Raw genomic sequence first — 17,265 nt, forward strand, 5'->3', positions numbered from 1 at the left:
TTTGATTCTATCCTGCCGTTGTCAGCATTGAGGGAATCCACAACTTGAGCATCATTGAACCATACCCAGAGTCTAAATAACTTGTTGGAGTATTGAGTTCAGAAAAGCTTTGCTGATCTTTGAGGTCCACTGGACGAGCTGGAGAGATCAAAGGTAGCTTCGAATCTGAAAGCTAGAAGAAGAAGTCGACCAAAAGCCCTAGATACCAAAGGAAGAGGAGGTGGGACAGAGGAAATCAAGATAAAGGTAAGTTTCCAGGAATGACGGTCGAGACACCCGGACTTGATCAAGCGGGGAGTTGGCGGAATGGGGAGATATAGAGAAGAGGGACGAGCAAGAAAGAGAATGTGTTGTGGTTGCTGTGCTTGATGGTGATGAAGGGAAATCGGAGCTCCATAGTAGGTATATATAGGCAGAGCTTTCAAATAGGACTGGAGAAGAGGTCTATCCTATTAAGGATGCACTGGGGATATTTCCTCTTCGAAACAGCTCTTCATCAACACCTGTATGAGTCCAGACCGGGGCTGGCTGCATGAAGACTCTCTATCTCTTTACCGGACAGGAATCTACACTGCAAGTACCCGGTTATTTCGGGTCATTGAGTGAGTGGAGCAACAGGGACGGTGAGAGAGGAAAGTGGAATCTAGATTGGGAAAAAAGAGGAAGGATGAGATTGGTACTTTGAGCATCAGATAATACGGTGTGCAAAGATCCTAGAGGAAGCAAATGTTCTATACCAGGGGGCAGAGCAGAGAGAGAGAGAGAGAGGAGAGAACACCAGGAGTAAGAGTAGGAGTAGGAGTAAGAGGAACAGTTAAGGAAGGAAGAAAATAAAGGTCAAGGAAGTTAGTGTGTGATCTGACAGTAGAAGCGTACTCCGTAACCCAGTCGGAAGAAAGGTTGACATTCCAGGGACCAGAAATGATATATCGTCAGTGGACCAAGCAAGTGGACAATAGTCTAGCCATTAACCTTCATCCGATCAATTCTGTTCAGAGATCACAGAGTCTGTGGCTTGACAAGAAAGGTTTAAGATTCAGATTAAAAAAAGAAAAAGGTCCATCCTGACTCAAAGCCCCACGGCTAAGGCTACGCAAAGACCATGCTTCTAGCCATGCCTCATTCTCCAGATCTATAAAACGATCGATTGATCGCAGCTTTTTCATTGGGAGATCGAGAAACCAGGATAAGTATCCAGCTCTGCGGTGCTGGGACTTTTTTTGGCGTGTAGATCGTGAAATCCAAAGGATTGTGGATTGTCTGGAGAAAGAAGACTTCTTTCTCAAAGGACTTTTGATTTAGGTATTTATTTTATTATTTGATTTGATTTGGATTATTTTCTCCAAAAAGGGCGATAAACCTCTCTCACCTTCAGCTTTATGGATTATGGGAAAGTACCTACTCTACTGTATAGAAGACTTAGGTATGTATCATGGTCTTCCATTGATCCAGGGGGATTTTTATCACAGGGAAATAATCCGTAATTATTTAAACAGATATATATTTCTTATTACCTCTTTTATCATCATTACCTATAATTGTGTTATTATTATTGTGTCTAATTCAGCTGTGAAGCGAGTATTCTTTATTTTATCCCCCCCTCATCTTGATCTTCCTCTCCCCCTCTCTCTGACGCTTCACTTTTCTCATCTCATCCTGCCTCACTTACTACTCTCTCATATCTCAGCCCCTTCCTTTCCTTTCCTATCAAATCTTCCCTTGCCTCACATTGATGATCCTTTCGTTACTAATTATCAACTATCTCTCATTAATTAACCCCCATCTATCACCATACTTCGATCCCATCCCATCGCATCCAATCCTCTCTTTCCTTCAACAACATCGCCGAGCTGAACCAGAAATTTTCAAAGAGTAATCTCCCCTGCATCATTAGCTGAACGCCTCCCACGATCTATCCCAGAAGGAAACCTTTTCCTTCGGCTTCAGAGTGGATTCGTTCCGCCAACTGGAACAGGGAAGTCCCGTCCCTACAGCAGAACCGGAGCCAGAAGGCTCTCGAAGACCCATGGTCCTTAATTTTTTGATTATTCACATTAATACGGAGTACTTGCCTTCATAATACATATACGCACATATACCTACAACCGCACTGATTTCCCATGTCTGGGCCCCCGTTTTCTCGTACATGTGCGCCAGAGTACCCCCCCCCATCCACCCTCGGAACCACTTTTGACTTGATAATCATACCTGGGCATCCATCCTTCATAATTCTACCTCGCTCCTTTTTCTTTTCTTTTTCTTTTTCCTGCTGATCATGGCTGATTCCACCGGGACTTTACAGGTAATCCGCGGGCCCGTCAACCAGGTTCATGGTCAAAAACTAAAAGACCTGACTAGTAAGATTTGGGTTGACTCTATTGTTCTAGCTTTTCTCTCGGATAAACACAACTCGAGATACAAAACTACAAATCCTAAGGAAGGGTGGTACTGAACATGGATCCTTCCTTGTTCAAATTCACAATACCTAATCCCACATTTCCCTTCTCATCAACTCCCCTCATCCATCATTATCATACCAGGTCCATTCTACGGAACTTGTCCCATCCTCCCCCTGCTCTAGCTCACCCAATGGGAATTGGGGCAGCTGTTCACCAAAGGTAAACTAGGTCCGGAATAGTTTGGGGCTGAATCTAGTCCAAATATATGGTGACGCTAGGGAGTAGATCGAGTGTACCCTAGCAAATCATTGTCCGCAGACAGCCCTTTCAAACGTTTAGTCCAGTCCATGGTTGAAATGAGCACGCGGCGCATTAAAAGTTCAGCACCCTTTCTTTCCCAGAACTTCCTAATATTTACAACTTTACAAGTTCCAATCCAACTCCCACATGGTGGAGAAACTGCCAGTGGCTGCGATAAATTTAGACCTGGCAAGTTATGGTAAGTGCCAGCAGCCACAGTGTTTTTTTTTCTTTTTTTTTTCCAAATTACCTCACTGTCACGTTATAGTTAATTGCCATTGTTTAGGTACTACTTTGCTTATTAGCCGCTACTTCTGTTCACTGACCATGCTTCCCCCTGCCTACTGGGAACAAAATTCAAAAGCTGACTGACTGCCTAATCAATCCTGCTAGGTCAAGACATGGGTCAACCTTGTCTGAATCTCGGCAAATTCAACTAGTGATTTCCGCTCTGAAAGCGATTACTCCGATACTACCATTATGATGCTCAGCAAAAAATTAGCCTCCTTTTCGGTTACGGAAACCGGTTAGGAGGCATTAGGGTGATTATAATAGTACCAAGCTTATAGAATTTCATTTTCAGCCACCCAACCGGGTCCAAAAGTTGGATCTTGAACTTCTGATTACCCACTAAGCTGATCTACCGGATACAGAGCAGATTCCCCGACGTATCCTATCCTGGTCTTGGATGGGATGATGGGTCGCGACTAGTCTTACCACCATGTCAATTCGTCTCTCCTGACAACGGACTTCTAGCCAAGTTTTCGAAAGCGAATGGTACCTTTGACTTTTTTGATAGGTCGTTTTCTAATATCTTCCCTTCCATGACCAAATAGCGTGGCTGTGATTTCGCGTTTCACTGCCTCCCCAAGTATTTAATTTTCCGAAAAGCTACTCACTCGCTTCGCGGCCATCCCGATTCGTTGACCTCGTATCACTGGCGTTTCATCTCCAACCTGACCTGGGGTCATCGAAGAGGCCAGCTATCAAACAGGCGTGGACAATCGCATAACTAACTACCAATTTTCATTATTGTTGTTATTTCCAGTCGGCTAAAGTCATTTGTTGCAGCCGGCGGCAGAAATTCAGGATCCATACATAGTTCCCCTTTTGACATTAAAATCCTTCGTCAAAGTGCAGCATGGCAGAATGCACACTGGTTAAATAGGGCTATTCCAGAACCCGGATACTGGAACAATGCGAGCCACCTACTTGGCTGCTTGTTGGGGGGTTACCCGGAAAACAGTCGTATCCTGCATAGGTAGCTACTCAACTTTCGGGTCCTTCTTCGCACACCGCCACAACTACGGAGTACCTACAGTATGTACCAAATGGAATCCAATTTCCTAGTATCCTTCCGGGCCCTGGCAGACCGATTATTGTGTGACGCCCGGCAGCCCGGATATAGGGCCCATTGATTATAGCCATTGTGTGTTGGCTTTGCCCATATCGGCTTCGATCGATTCTGCAAGAACCAAGGCACAATTGGCATCATGCACAAATCGGGGAATCTGGGATTGTTCAACTTTCCCTGCACATACACACACCATCAGACCAATCTTTTATTCCCTTCGGAGATGCTTGACGCCTTCACCACGGAGTATCTATCGCAAATCCTTCTTTCTTACTTTACTGAGGAAACAAGGCGAGCTAAGGAAGATTGATTACATTTCAAAAAAAAAAAAAGAAACACAGCAATAATCGAAGGAGAAAAAGGATTTTTTTTTTCATTAGAGCAGAGCAAAGAAAGCACTCCAGGTCAGAAGCACCTGTTTTTTTCTTCGCTGTTATAGCATGCAGCAGCCTACATACCGAGTAACCGGTCATACTGTAATGTTCGAGATGTTCTCTTGCATCAGTCCCACTGGCCCGAAAGCCCAAAGCTCCATCAAAAGACGGGTACTTTAGAAACTGATGCCTTCATTCCTCGAAAAACCTGTCACACAACTACCTCCCTGCACCAAAGGTGTAGAAAAATAGATCGCAAAACAAGGCTTTCATTTATTCTTCCAACGCTCCGTTAAGAACGATCTTGTGAATTTAGTAAGGAGAATCAGATCCTCCTTCCAACAAGACGCCCCTGCAGTACCCAAAGTGGACTGCATCGCTGGTTCAGTCAAGATATGGGTTTCCACTCTGACCTTGATTTTGATCTTTTTGGGGGAGGGGGGAGGGGGGAGGGCTTTCCACTACAGGAGACAAGTATGAGAAGAGGTAAAAATAGTGACGATGATCATTTGATCCATAAATCCGCAAGCACCATAAGCTTGGGCTTTTGAAGATATTTCCCATCTGCATGGTAGTAGCATTGAACAGAGGTCACTTTCCTCTGTTCATGAGTTACCAGTGAGATCAGGCTCGGAATGAAGCTGATATTCATCATCATGAATCGCCTAAAGAACGAAAGAGGTAAGAAATATCATGAAAACACCACGCCCTGCGAAATTCGAGGAAGAAAAATTTGCAAACTCTCTATGCGGAAAATAGGAGATCATAATAAGTTTTCTTGTCATTACTGTCTTTCATCATCATCTTACCAATGTACAAATTGGCTAGGTATCATCAACGCTTCATCAAGCCGCCATAAAGGTGAGTCAAAGGATAAGGATATTGGATGTGGGACCAAGTCCCATGACTGATGAAAATCAGTCATTAAGATGGAAAAGTGCTGATACACTAGAAGAAAGTCAGTATTTACCATTGAAATAAGAGGAAGTGAGATGACTAACCTTTCACCATAGTGGTGGCGCCTGATGCTCTCTGCTAAGAGGGTCGAGATGTCGATCACCACCAGCTTCTTGGACTTCTTCATCACTAGCGGGGAAATTGGGAAAGTATTAGTTACAACGATATAGTCGATGGACTCGCATGCCTCCATTTGCTCGAGGGATTCATCCCCAAAGAGCCCATGAGTAGCAATGCAATAGACTTTCTTTGCACCGCCCCTCTTTACTACAGTTTCGGCAGCAGCGATCCACGATCCACACTTGTCAATCATATCATCAACAATGAAGACGGTCCTGTCCCGGACGTCTCCGACAAGTGTGATGGTCTTTTCTTGCTCGGCGCATCGCCCGGTGCTTCCTTCTTCTTCGTCGGAAGATTCGGCAGCATCAAAGGAGCCACCAAGGGCATGGTCTCCAGCAAGGGACGATGTGTTCGAGAAGATAGACTCGCTCATTGGATCTGGTGCAGCATCGCTGCTATCCCGGTTGAGGAAGGGCCCTGGGGTTACATTCCTAGAGGCAGGGAAGGAGGTGGGACCAGAGGGGGGATAATCGTCATCAACAAGGTGGCCCTGTACAAGGCGCCCGGTAATGACTTCTCGTACCCGAACATCGGTATACTCATGTGCGGCCTCCAACTCAGAAGGTCGTCGGGCACCAGACATTTCAGGAAGCAAGTAAGGGGGCGGTGCAAACAGTTCCCTTTGCTCAGTTGACTCGCTTTGCAATTCTCCAGCTTGAAAGTCATCCCCCCTGGTACTATGCGTGTGGACAACGAAGGGATCTTGGTCTTTAGGCAGCGGTGTAACATCTTGGTCGAGAGAGTCAAAGAACACAGTACTGTCTGCCAAGGTGGCACCTAGTTTTGGACGCCTCCTGTCGGTTGTGACAATACCAAAGTTGAGCTTCAATGTGTCCGCCAATGAAGTAACACGTTTGGTTCCTCCAGCATTTTTGCTGACCACGACGGCTTCACGCCATCCTGGGACATTCATACGAATCCAGCGTGCGATGAAGGGTTCGGCAAAGAGGTTGTCAACCGGTTTACCGAAGAAGCCCTGCATTTGGGATGCCTGCTCAATGACCTTGATAAGAACTCTATCCAAGCCAGGGTATAACGCCAGGTCCAATGCAACAAAGGACTCACATGTAAATCTAAAGTAATCACATGGTCCACCCCGGCAACTGTCAGGAGATTTGCCAGCATACGGGCCGTAATGGCTCCACGATGGCTCTTCTTTTTGGATTGGCGGGAGTATGGGAAGTACCTCGTTTGTGTCAGCATTAAGTGTGTACCATTCAGGCTGAATAGGATCCATACGGCATGACCGCTGCAAAGAAAAGGAAGATGTTAGTGCTGGTACTAATCTAGATAGTCTCATAGTGTCAACCCCAACATACCTGTAATAGATTTTGCAGATCCACCCTTGCAAGCCGAAATCATGATCAGCAACTCCATGACGCTGTCGTTGATCTTTTTACTGCCGCTCTGGATAACGTAGACATCCTGGTTTCGCACGGAGACCCCAATATTTACACTGGTTTCCCCATTGCTGAACTTCCCCAGGTTTGCCTTCGCAGGCAGAGTACCTAACCGTTGGCAGACGGTTTCGGTCAAGAGGGGGTGGGATGTCCCAGAGAAAATCTGCACTCCCCGCATTCTTGATTGTGCTGTGAATTAAAAGAACGTAGGCATTAGCTATAGGGACAGAAATTGGTCAAAGAAGAAATGAGTAATTCATCTCAAGTAGTTAGGAGAAGAAAGGCTCGAGAGAAAGTAGGGGAGCGAAATCGATGGGAGGGAAGGAAGGAAAAGAAAAGGATCGGAGCTGGAGAAGAAAAAAAAGAAGAAGAAGAAATGGCAGAACGCTTTAGGCATCTATGGTTTGCCGTACTGAGGGTTCTCGCGGACTTGCGATTACTTAACCACCGAACCCCCACCATAGAGAGTCACGTCGATTTTCCAGCTCTCCAATCTGCGCAGAGATGTCATCTAAATTCCCAGACGTTCAAGGAGGAGGCTCATTAATCCTTGCCTGGCAAGCAAAGAGCAAGAATATCCTCGTAGTAGGCGGTGGAGAGGTACGATCTACTCGCCCCCGCAGGCTAAAGATATATATACATACCGATATATTTACGCTACAGGTCACTAATAGTTACTGACTAGGTTGCTGCCGGCCGCATTCTTCATGCCCTCAATGCTGATGCCAAAGTAACTGTTGTATGTCCAGCTTCAGGACTCAATGAAGAAGTGGCCTATCGAGTTTCCCAAGGCCAAGTCATTCACATTGCTCGACCCTTTGAGCCCACAGACTTAGACGGAGCGGACATGGTACTCTGTGCTATCGATGACCCGGAAGCCTCAACCCAGATCTGGAAACTCTGTAAGGAGAAACGAATTCCAGCTAATATTGCGGATGTCCCTCCCGAATGTGACTTTTACTTCGGCAGTGTGCATCGTGATGGCCCGTTACAGATTATGGTGAGCACGAACGGGAACGGGCCGAAGCTGGCGAGTATTGTGCGGAAGAAGATTGCAGAGACCCTACCGAACAATACGGGTGCTGCGATTGAAAATGTTGGGAGGCTGCGGAAGAAGCTGAGGGAGGTTGCGCCTAGTCCACATGAAGGTCCGAAGCGGATGAAGTGGTGGGTTTTACTTTCATCCTCTTCTTTCTCTATTCCTTCCCATGTTGCTTGAACTAATTGTCTTGGGTTGCTCTAGGATGTCTGGGGTTTGCGAGTCGTGGAGTTTGGAAGATCTGGTCCAAATGGATGAACGAGATATGATAGGACTACTTGCTCATTACGAATCTGGCAAGATCCCAAGTTTCGGTGAGGTTCGATCTAATATGCCCGCTTAGTGAGAGTGAAAAAAAAAATTCAAATGATTGTTGTGATGGGATCGCAGATGAGTTCCTTTACTATCTGTGTGAATTCTTAAATATTTCTTATTGTTTGATACCATCAATAGACCGCCGGTTCCTGGGTATGTATGTATCGAAGTTTTGATTGGGACGGCTGGTAACACTGAAAACTTTCCGAGCTCTGATATTTTGTACAATACATTCATATATAAAGCCCAGCTCGCATCGGGGAATTCAAGGGTTCAAAACAGAAAAGACAACATTCCAGATCGGCTAATTCTACATTCAATATCCTTACAAAGCGAGACGGAAAAAAGCCTTCGTAGGCGAAGAGGCAAGGATATCCAAAGATGAAAAGAAAGAAAAAAAAAAAAAAAACCAAAGAAATCAAAAGTACGAAGATAAACCATGTAAACATGTAAAGTGAGTATGCAATACAAAGGTGATTAACGCCGCCCGGTACTGTGCTTGCGTGTGGACTGTTCTGAAACAGAGTTCCTTGGGCTTGGAAGAGGCCGTGCAGGGACACCCAATCTAAGCTCCCCTATGCGCTGAAATAAGGACTGGAGGGCAATACGGATTTCGGGATTCAAATCACGACCAAGCAAATCAACAGCGAGTGGATAGAATACCTCGATATGCTTGTCGAAGTCATCGGGCGGGAAGTTCGTGTAGCCTTCCATGACATCCACGACAACAGGGCGCCAGGCAACGATGTTCCGGTGCTGTGAATCTTCATCAAGGCGAACAAATCCACGGATAATGTCTGCACAGAGTCTAGAATAGTAATTACATTAGAAGGGGGGGAAAGCAAAAGGTGGGATTTGAGTACTTACGGGATCAATGCGGTTTCTGTCTCGGAACGACTGCTCTTCCTTTCGTCTCTTTCATCATGATACATCCGGAACAGAATGTGCACGTATGTTGCAGCACTTCCGCTTTCTTGCTTCAGGAGATTGGGGGGCGATTTCATGAATCCCTGGCGCCAGAGCTGCATTCGCAAATCTTTGTCCTCGTTAAATTTCTTTGCAAATTGATAACTCTTTTTGAGAAGGCCCATCAATCGTAGAAGTTCAGGGCTGGGAATTTGTGCGTAGACTTTTTCGTTTGAAAATAATTCATGAACAGTCTCAATCATGAGTAATTGAAGCACGCAGTTCGTTATGATACGGTTGAAATAACGACGTCGCGCTGCTGTCACAGCGGCCGGTTGTTGCTGCACATCGGTTTGCGGCCTGTAATCTTCTAGCTCGGCACTTGATGCCGCAGGCATGTCACCCTCCTCCTGTTCGGGTGTCATTCCATTGGCCTTCGAGACCTCAGCAAGGGATTCCTCGTTAGATACTGGCTCAATCGCGTCTAGGGCTCCATCCTGATTGTCTGTTGACTGGTCATTCGTTGAGTGTTGCACACTTGCTGGCTTTGAAGATATAGAGGCTGCAGCTGTGAATAATTCATAAGCAGTAGTTTTGGTAAAGAGCTCGACAAATGCATTAACGATCTTTGTCCAATGGTCTCGCTGGAATTTTTCAACGTTCTGGAGGATCAATTGCTGCAAACAATTGCTGCCAATTCGTGCAATCGTGTCATTTTCCTGACAGATACACAATATGAGAAGCTCGAGGACACGCTGAAGCATATATTCAAGGGCGTCGAAATAATGCGTAAAAAGTGTGATCATGTTCCTCAAGGCCTGGATCATCGTAGTTGAAAGCCAAACAGACAGCTCCTCGTGATTTGGAACCTTGGACATTTCCGACTTGGATTGTAACACAACAAAAATGGGATAAAGAAGTTGTCTCCAGAGTACATCCCAAAACTCCTGAGGGAAACCGCCACCATATCGGATCAGAGTGTCAAAAAGGTAAGTTAATGCCCTAATAATTCAAATTAGCGCCATTTCGGAAGAACAATATAAGCAAAATAAAGCTTACCGCGATCGAGCTTCAAGGTCATCGCCTGTCATTAGAATATCCTGGAATGCGATCAAGATAGGGTACCAGAACTGCTCTTCTTTGGACTGTCGAGTCAGCTGTTGTGTGAGATTTGTGGCGTCATCGTGGAAGCCTTCTGGTGATGTACCGCGGTGGGATAGCGGGCATTCCGGCGTCTTGAGCATCTTTGAAACAGTTGATTTCAAAAGCTCAATGGCCTGTAGAGACTTCTTCTGGAACCTCACATTCTTTGAGAACTCTGTGAGGCACACAACAAGGTCAGGGAAGGCTCCTTGTGTTATCACAACACCAAAGCGAGTGTTGTATGTCTGAGTTACATGTTCAAAAGCCATGTTGACGATTCCCTCTGTAAACCATGTTAGTTTACTTTGTTGTTATAAATGAGGTTGCTTGTGTTTACCGTAAGGCTCTTGGGCTGCGCAAGTAAATACCCCGAACATTGTCTTCCAACCGGATCGAATATTATCCCCACGGGCCTGGATCATCTGTATGAGACAGCGAAGAATCATGTCCTTCACGGTGACAGCATTACTGTTGGCCATTACATGCTCGAATGGTTTCAAAAAATCCTTTTGGAATTTGAAGCCTGGCAATTCTTCAATCTCCATGAAGCGCATGGAAAGTTGGCGAAGCGAATCTAGGGTGAAGAAAACCACTGTTGTATTCGAGTGACACCCAACTTGATTGAAATGTTGCCCGAGCACTTCCCAAATTTTAGACCATTCAATTCTTACTCTTGTCATGTTGTAATAACTGATTTCCACTAACTTTTGCAAGCTGTATGTGCGAGGGGAATCAGTTTGCCCGGATGACTGGATTTCCTGCCAGCTCACTTCGCTGAGGGCTCGAACGAAGTCAATTATGGCTTCATGTGACAAGTTAGCAGTGTTAGTAAATATTCGGTCTACACCCCTGATCATTTCAGCTGACCGGCTCTCCATTGCGATTTCTGCTCGGAAAGTTGTCGGCCCGTTGATGGATCTAGGACGAGAGCGCCTTGATGCTTGCATTGACCTCCGGGCTCCATCAGACGTTGGTTGAGGTACAATGCGGGCTCGCGAAACGTCTGGTAGAGAGCCTTCGTCTACTCCATCGCTAAGCAGTTGAAGCCTGTCTAGCTGACTGACACAGGTAAGAATTTCTCTCCATGAGCTCTTCAGATGATTTCCTTCCGAAAGCGCCACATCAAGCAAAACCTTCAAGGCCTCAACATTCTTGGCGACCATCTCTCTGATATTACCCAGATTTGTAAACTTCGCCAAGGCAGTCACAAAGGCAACCCTCGGGGTTTCCAAATCAAAAGCGCAACTAATACGGATCGCGAGCTTCATGCCTTCCATGCAAAGTTTGATTGTTTTCAAGTTCTGTGTATCCTGCATTGGGGCGGAAAGGCCGGAAAGGAAAGACATCCAGGTGACGTTAAACATGGACCCAACATGCTGAACGGAAGTTGCAGGGATGAATCGGGAGAGTGCTTCCTTGACTGCAGTTTTGCGTTGAGCTCGAATTAAGCTTCGGTAAAGCTGCTCAGTCTTGTTTGCCATTTCCTCTGATGCTTGCGCGTACTTTTCGCCCTGGATATCCCGCCCAACCGTTGCAAAAACCTGTCCAGCTCTAGATGCTAGGTTGGTGGGTGTGGATGTAGTGGGGATGCCAAGGTTTGCTGCGTGCTCTCTTTCAGTGTCTAGCACAATCTCATTGCTCGCGATCTCCTCAAAAATTGCGATGAGATACTCGTCGGGGAGATCTTGGTTATCATTGATACCACGGTTATTCTTGATGAAATCTTCTTTGGTCATACGGCGGCCCCTGATCTTAGCACTATGTTGATCAGTATTCAGCATGATAACAGAGTACGCCAGAACATAGGCGGTATCGGCATTGGCGAAGGCATTTGGGTTCTGAGTAACATAGCGCTCTGCAAATTTGAGCATAAATCGATCAATTTTCTGGCCTTCGCCTGGTAGTCGGAAGTGTTGAAGGAACAAGCGGAGAGCATCCACAAAGCGTCGCTTGGAGAAGTCCATCATATCAACAAAAGCGTGCATGATAGCGATGTTTTTGGGTTCGCCTTCTCCAAGATACTCCCCTATCATGGATTTATCTAGCCGCTCATTGCGAAGTAAGAAAGATGCGATGTCGTCGGGGGAATCTGAGCGAATAAATCCCTCCTCAATAAAAACCTTAATTCCTCTCTTAGGCTTGAAGTTGAACTGCTGGGTTGCATTTGTGAGGGCAATCTTCCGCTGCTTGACCTTCTCTATTTGGCTTGGATCATCCTCTGGAACCGGTGTGGAGCGGCCGGTGCTACCATCAGCACCTTCAACTCTTGGTGAAGCTAGAAACGTAGGCGTGCTGGTGTCTAGAGACTCTCTGGAGTTATCAATCGATTTTTGCGACAGAGATGGGACAGCTGGTTGGTCAATAAGACGCTGGGAGGCCCAATTGTCTAACGATTTCAGGATTTCAACCAAGCACTCAACAGCAAGGTTCTTCAAAATATACTCAGGAGGGACACTTTGTGTAGCTGGCTGCGGGTTACTGGCTATGTTGGCAGTATTTAGGGACGGCGGAAGAGTGCCACATTGATGCCATTCGTTTCCCACGCTTGAAGCCTTCACATGGTGTTCCTGATACTGTTGCTGTTGTACAGGATTCACGGGTGCTGGTGCACTAGCATATCGTGATAACTGTTCGATCATACTATAGTAATCGAGTTAGTATGATGGTCCAGTAAGGGATGATGGGGTGGAAACAAACTTTTGGAAAATATTCTCCAATGCCGTTCGGTCACAATCATAATTGAGATACATCTCAACTAAGGCGCGCGGATCGTCTGCTAGCCTCTCCAATATCTCCATAAAATACTGTTTCTGAAAGGCAGGGGAAGTTCGTTTCTCCAGGATAGCCAAATATATTTCCTTCAAGAACACTTCCAACTCTTTCTGTTTCGAGTTAGATTCCATCTCATGAGCAGCGTCGAGAAGTTACCAACCTTCAACATGACTCGCATGTGCTTCAACATGAGCCAGAATATTTCACAGCAAACCTCGAACACTCTAGGGACTGAGCTAGAACCATTTCGACTCAAACTTAAACAGAGATGTGGTCTAATAGCGTGTAAGAGAGTCATTGCGTCCAAACTACTAGAGCTGTTCTTAATTGTAAGAAGTGGCGAGGTGAAGACGGTGACATGGTTATTAACGAGGTAGTGAATCAGATGCAGGGACAGTAGCTTCGACCTCATATTCTGAGACTTCAGATCTTGCTGCTGCTCGTGGCTGAGAATTTTGTGACTCAATTTGCAGAGGGCTCTGAAGACTAAGAAGGCATCTTTGATGTAAATCTCATCTTCATCATCGTCTCCGGTAGCGTCACTATCATCTTTCTCTTCTGACGCCCCAGAAGATGATTGTGCTTGCTTTTGACTGATCTTCGCACGGGTAACCATTGTAGGAGCGTTGTCATTAAGGGTGGTCACCTCTTTATTGGATTCAAAACTCTGAAGCGTAAGCTTCTCAATTGGCTCCTTTGGCTCATTTTGATCCGGCGCTACCGAAGCAGCATCGGAAGCATGGTCATCGTCGTTCGTCTGGGAGGTATCTGGTGCCTCAAGCGTTGCGATGTCCGAAGAGCTAGCCTGCGCCTTGTCGCCCTCCCGCAGGCGCAGCTCTTTCAGATCAAGTCGAACACGAACTCTATCAAAAACTGTGCTGACCATTTGGGTCAAAGACCCTTGAGCAATCTGCTGGTTCTGACTCGACTTGGAGTATATGAAAATGTTGTATATTTGTCGGACAGCCTTCAAAAGTCCTGCACCATGAACCACGATCTTGTCGTTCAAGACCGCTGCAAGGAGGGACTTGATAATTTGTTGCTGGATTTCAACCGGAGTAGCTTCATTTTCAAAGCAGTCGCAAATCGCGTCGATGGCCCGCTCTATAAGAGGTGGCTGTTCTGAAGGGGTGTCCGAGTCCGACGCCTTGACTTCTCGGGTTGATGGGAAGGCAAAGTACGAATATGTGATCAGTTTACCGATACAATCCAGAGCTGTTACTTGCAGCGGGATGCTGAAAGTCCGGGTTGCCAGTTGGAGAGGGCGGAAAATAACCTCCGGATCAATTGGTTGACGGTCTGAGTGTTTGACATTTGCCAGCGCACTCTTCACAGTATCCTCCAGCTCCTTACTCCTTCTTGCTTCCTTGGACGCACCAATTGTATCGAGAGCTGTAACAATGAAAACCGTTGAGCTAACAGTTGATGATCGATGAGTCGCGAAAGTGGCGGTGGTTGATCTCGAGTCCGAGCGCATCCGCATATCCTGGGCAATCTCATCTTGAGGTATCATCGGGGGCTCACTGGAACCTTCGTTCGGAGAGTTGTCGCCTATACCTGATTCTTTAGCTTCGCGTAACCCGTCTGTTTGGTCGTCCTTTGGATTTGATTCATGGTCCGGCTCGTTCGTGGATTCCCGCGGCTGAGAGGTATCCTTGGGGGACGCGGAGGGTTGGTTTGGGGACAAGGTTGTTTCATCGGATTCCAATTGATCTGGCGGCATGGTGTCCACTTCCGGATCTTCTATCTCGATTCTTTGACGTTCTGATTCATTTGGTAAAGTTGGTTTCGACTCCACAACATCTTCCGGAGTCTGTGGGTTTGTAGATACATTCACCCCATTCTCCTTGTTGTCTGCCTGCGGCATAGATGTTTGGGTTGGCTCAGCTGCAGAGCCATTCTCGATTTCGGCCATTATGAGAGACTCCGTGTGGAGTTTCCAGACCCAAGCAGGCGGAAGGTCCACATGGAAATCAATGGAAAAACTAACGTAGAAAACAGACGTATGCAGAGGAATGTTTTCATGAGCTCATGGTAACTTGATGCGTGTCTTTCCCGGAGATATTATACGGACACCCGTTAACGCCTAACCCGCAATGGCATGCTTACATAACAAGTCATCGGCCAGTGCGCTCCGATCGCTCACCGGGAAAGCTCAACGGAAAAGTTCCAAGAAGCTGCAAGTTCTCTCAACTTGTTTCCGACAAACTTGTTCTTCCACCCGTCATTCTTCATCCTAATTTGTATCCCTCTCCCCTCCATTGTATAATAACCACAGCATCTAGGCGCTATGGTTGCCTCTGCTGTTAGGATGCGCACTCCCAGCGCTATGTTTCTCTCAAAAGGCGTCTCCTCGTTGAGGCGACCGCAGGCCGCCTACCGCTTGACGGCCACAATTCAGTACGTGTTCTTGCATTTTTCTGGCCCCTTTCCCTTGGATACATGGATATTAATGCTGGCTTTCGATGTTACAGACCTCAATTGCCCGCGCTCTCTGCGCTCTCTCGCTACTATGCTTCCAAGAGTACGCATTTGCCTGTTTTCTCCCTACATAAAAATGTTCAACCGTTTTTGACAGATTGAAACACAGCTTTCCCTCCTCACACTATCATCAGTATGCCCGCTTTGTCGCCAACTATGTCTGCTGGAAACATCGGAGCCTGGCAGAAGAAGGCCGGTGACGCTCTGCAACCTGGTGATGTCCTGGTCGAAATTGAAACCGATAAGGCGCAAATGGATTTCGAATTCCAGGACGAGGGTGTCCTGGCTAAGGTTCTGAAGGAGACTGGCGAAAAAGATGTGTCTGTTGGCGCTGTGAGTGTTTTTTGGATCCAATCCGGCTAAATTATATATGCTGACCACGCAATTCCAGCCTATCGCTGTTTTGGTTGAAGAAGGTACTGATGTTTCCGCATTCGAATCGTTCAGCCTGGCGGATGCTGGCGAGGAAGCCGCTGCTGCTGCCGCACAGGAAAGCAAGGAGGCTCCTAAGGAAACTCCTGCTGCGCCTTCAACACCTGCTTCCGAGCTTGCGGCTTACGAGCCCGACACTTCTGGCGAGAAGCTCCAGCCTAGTCTTGACCGCGAGCCGTCTGTCAGCCCTGCCGCTAAGGCTTTGGCTCTCGAGAAGGGTGTGCCAATCAAGGCTATTAAGGGTACTGGACGGGGTGGCCAGATCACCAAGGAGGATGTTGAAAAGTACAAGCCTAGCACGTCTGCCGCCGCCGAACCCGCTTTCGAAGACATTCCTCTCACATCGATGCGCAAGACCATTGCCAGCCGCCTTCAACAGTCCATGAGGGAAAACCCTCATTTCTTCGTCTCCACCACTCTATCTGTCACCAAGCTCCTGAAACTCCGCCAGGCCCTCAACGCCTCCTCTGACGGCCAGTACAAGCTTTCCGTTAATGACTTCCTTGTCAAGGCATGTGCTGCGGCCCTCATGAAGGTTCCTGCGGTCAACTCTAGCTGGCGCGAGGAGGGTGGCCAGGTTGTTATCCGTCAGCATAAGGCTGTTGATATCAGTGTTGCTGTCGCTACTCCTTCCGGGCTCATTACCCCTGTTGTGAAGAATGTTCAGGGTCTTGGTCTGTCTAGCATCTCTAACCAGATCAAGGATCTCGGCAAGCGTGCTCGCGACAACAAGCTCAAGCCTGAGGAGTACCAGGGTGGTACCTTCACTATCAGCAACATGGGCATGAACCCTGCTGTTGAGCGATTCACTGCTGTTATCAACCCCCCTCAAGCTGGTATTCTGGCTGTTGGTACTACCCGCAAGGTTGCTGTTCCTGTCGAGACTGAAGAAGGCACTTCTGTGGAGTGGGATGACCAGATTGTTGTGACTGGTAGCTTCGATCACAAGGTTGTTGATGGTGCTGTTGGTGCTGAGTGGATTAAGGAGCTCAAGAAGGTTATTGAGAACCCTCTGGAACTCCTTCTCTAAATGTGCAATTCCTGATTTGAATCCCGAATAAATGGGTGCGCCAGCGTACCGACACGGATATCCAAACTGGCTTTGTCTTATTATGTATTAAAAACCCCCCGAATCATTATTTGGCCAATCCGGCCCTTAAGTACAGCTTTATAAATTCCAGCCCTTTCTTGTGTTTTAGAAATGCGATAATCCTTGTTCATGCGTAGAGAGTGAGCTACGCTGCTTTTGAGGTAGTAGTCCGACCCAACC

General features: G+C 46.8%; 4 protein-coding genes across 4 annotated transcripts; 2 read left to right on the plus strand and 2 right to left on the minus strand.

Moving 5' to 3' along the window:
• Window positions 1-5,344: 5,344 nt before the first annotated feature.
• Window positions 5,345-7,085, minus strand: P175DRAFT_0535602 (ribose phosphate diphosphokinase subunit PRS1; the record flags this gene model as incomplete). Its single annotated transcript, XM_040900236.1, has 5 exons — window positions 5,345-5,375; window positions 5,429-6,510; window positions 6,573-6,693; window positions 6,747-6,756; window positions 6,827-7,085. The coding sequence occupies 5 exons, from the start codon at window positions 7,083-7,085 to the stop codon at window positions 5,345-5,347; spliced, it is 1,503 nt and encodes a 500-aa protein (XP_040749254.1).
• A 293-nt stretch (window positions 7,086-7,378) lies between these two features.
• On the plus strand, window positions 7,379-8,584 carry P175DRAFT_0486640 (bifunctional precorrin-2 dehydrogenase/sirohydrochlorin ferrochelatase MET8). The gene is made up of 3 exons (XM_040895639.1): window positions 7,379-7,507; window positions 7,593-8,074; window positions 8,151-8,584. The coding sequence occupies exons 1-3, from the start codon at window positions 7,412-7,414 to the stop codon at window positions 8,287-8,289; spliced, it is 717 nt and encodes a 238-aa protein (XP_040749255.1). The 5' UTR covers window positions 7,379-7,411; the 3' UTR covers window positions 8,290-8,584.
• On the minus strand, window positions 8,283-14,997 carry P175DRAFT_0560552 (Arf family guanine nucleotide exchange factor SEC7; the record flags this gene model as incomplete). Its single annotated transcript, XM_040900988.1, has 6 exons — window positions 8,283-9,069; window positions 9,129-10,169; window positions 10,227-10,593; window positions 10,648-12,950; window positions 13,008-13,192; window positions 13,243-14,997. The coding sequence occupies 6 exons, from the start codon at window positions 14,995-14,997 to the stop codon at window positions 8,739-8,741; spliced, it is 5,982 nt and encodes a 1,993-aa protein (XP_040749256.1). The 3' UTR covers window positions 8,283-8,738.
• Window positions 14,998-15,236: 239 nt separating this feature from the next.
• On the plus strand, window positions 15,237-17,231 carry P175DRAFT_0466124 (putative pyruvate dehydrogenase complex, dihydrolipoamide acetyltransferase component). Its single transcript, XM_040894898.1, has 4 exons — window positions 15,237-15,482; window positions 15,557-15,606; window positions 15,673-15,896; window positions 15,955-17,231. Exons 1-4 carry the CDS (start codon window positions 15,373-15,375, stop codon window positions 17,023-17,025), a joined length of 1,455 nt encoding a protein of 484 aa, XP_040749257.1. The 5' UTR covers window positions 15,237-15,372; the 3' UTR covers window positions 17,026-17,231.
• The last annotated feature ends 34 nt before the right edge of the window (window positions 17,232-17,265 follow it).

The sequence above is a fragment of the Aspergillus ochraceoroseus genome (genome assembly GCF_002846915.1).
Source record: "Aspergillus ochraceoroseus IBT 24754 chromosome Unknown P175scaffold_9, whole genome shotgun sequence".
NCBI lineage: Eukaryota > Fungi > Ascomycota > Eurotiomycetes > Eurotiales > Aspergillaceae > Aspergillus > Aspergillus ochraceoroseus.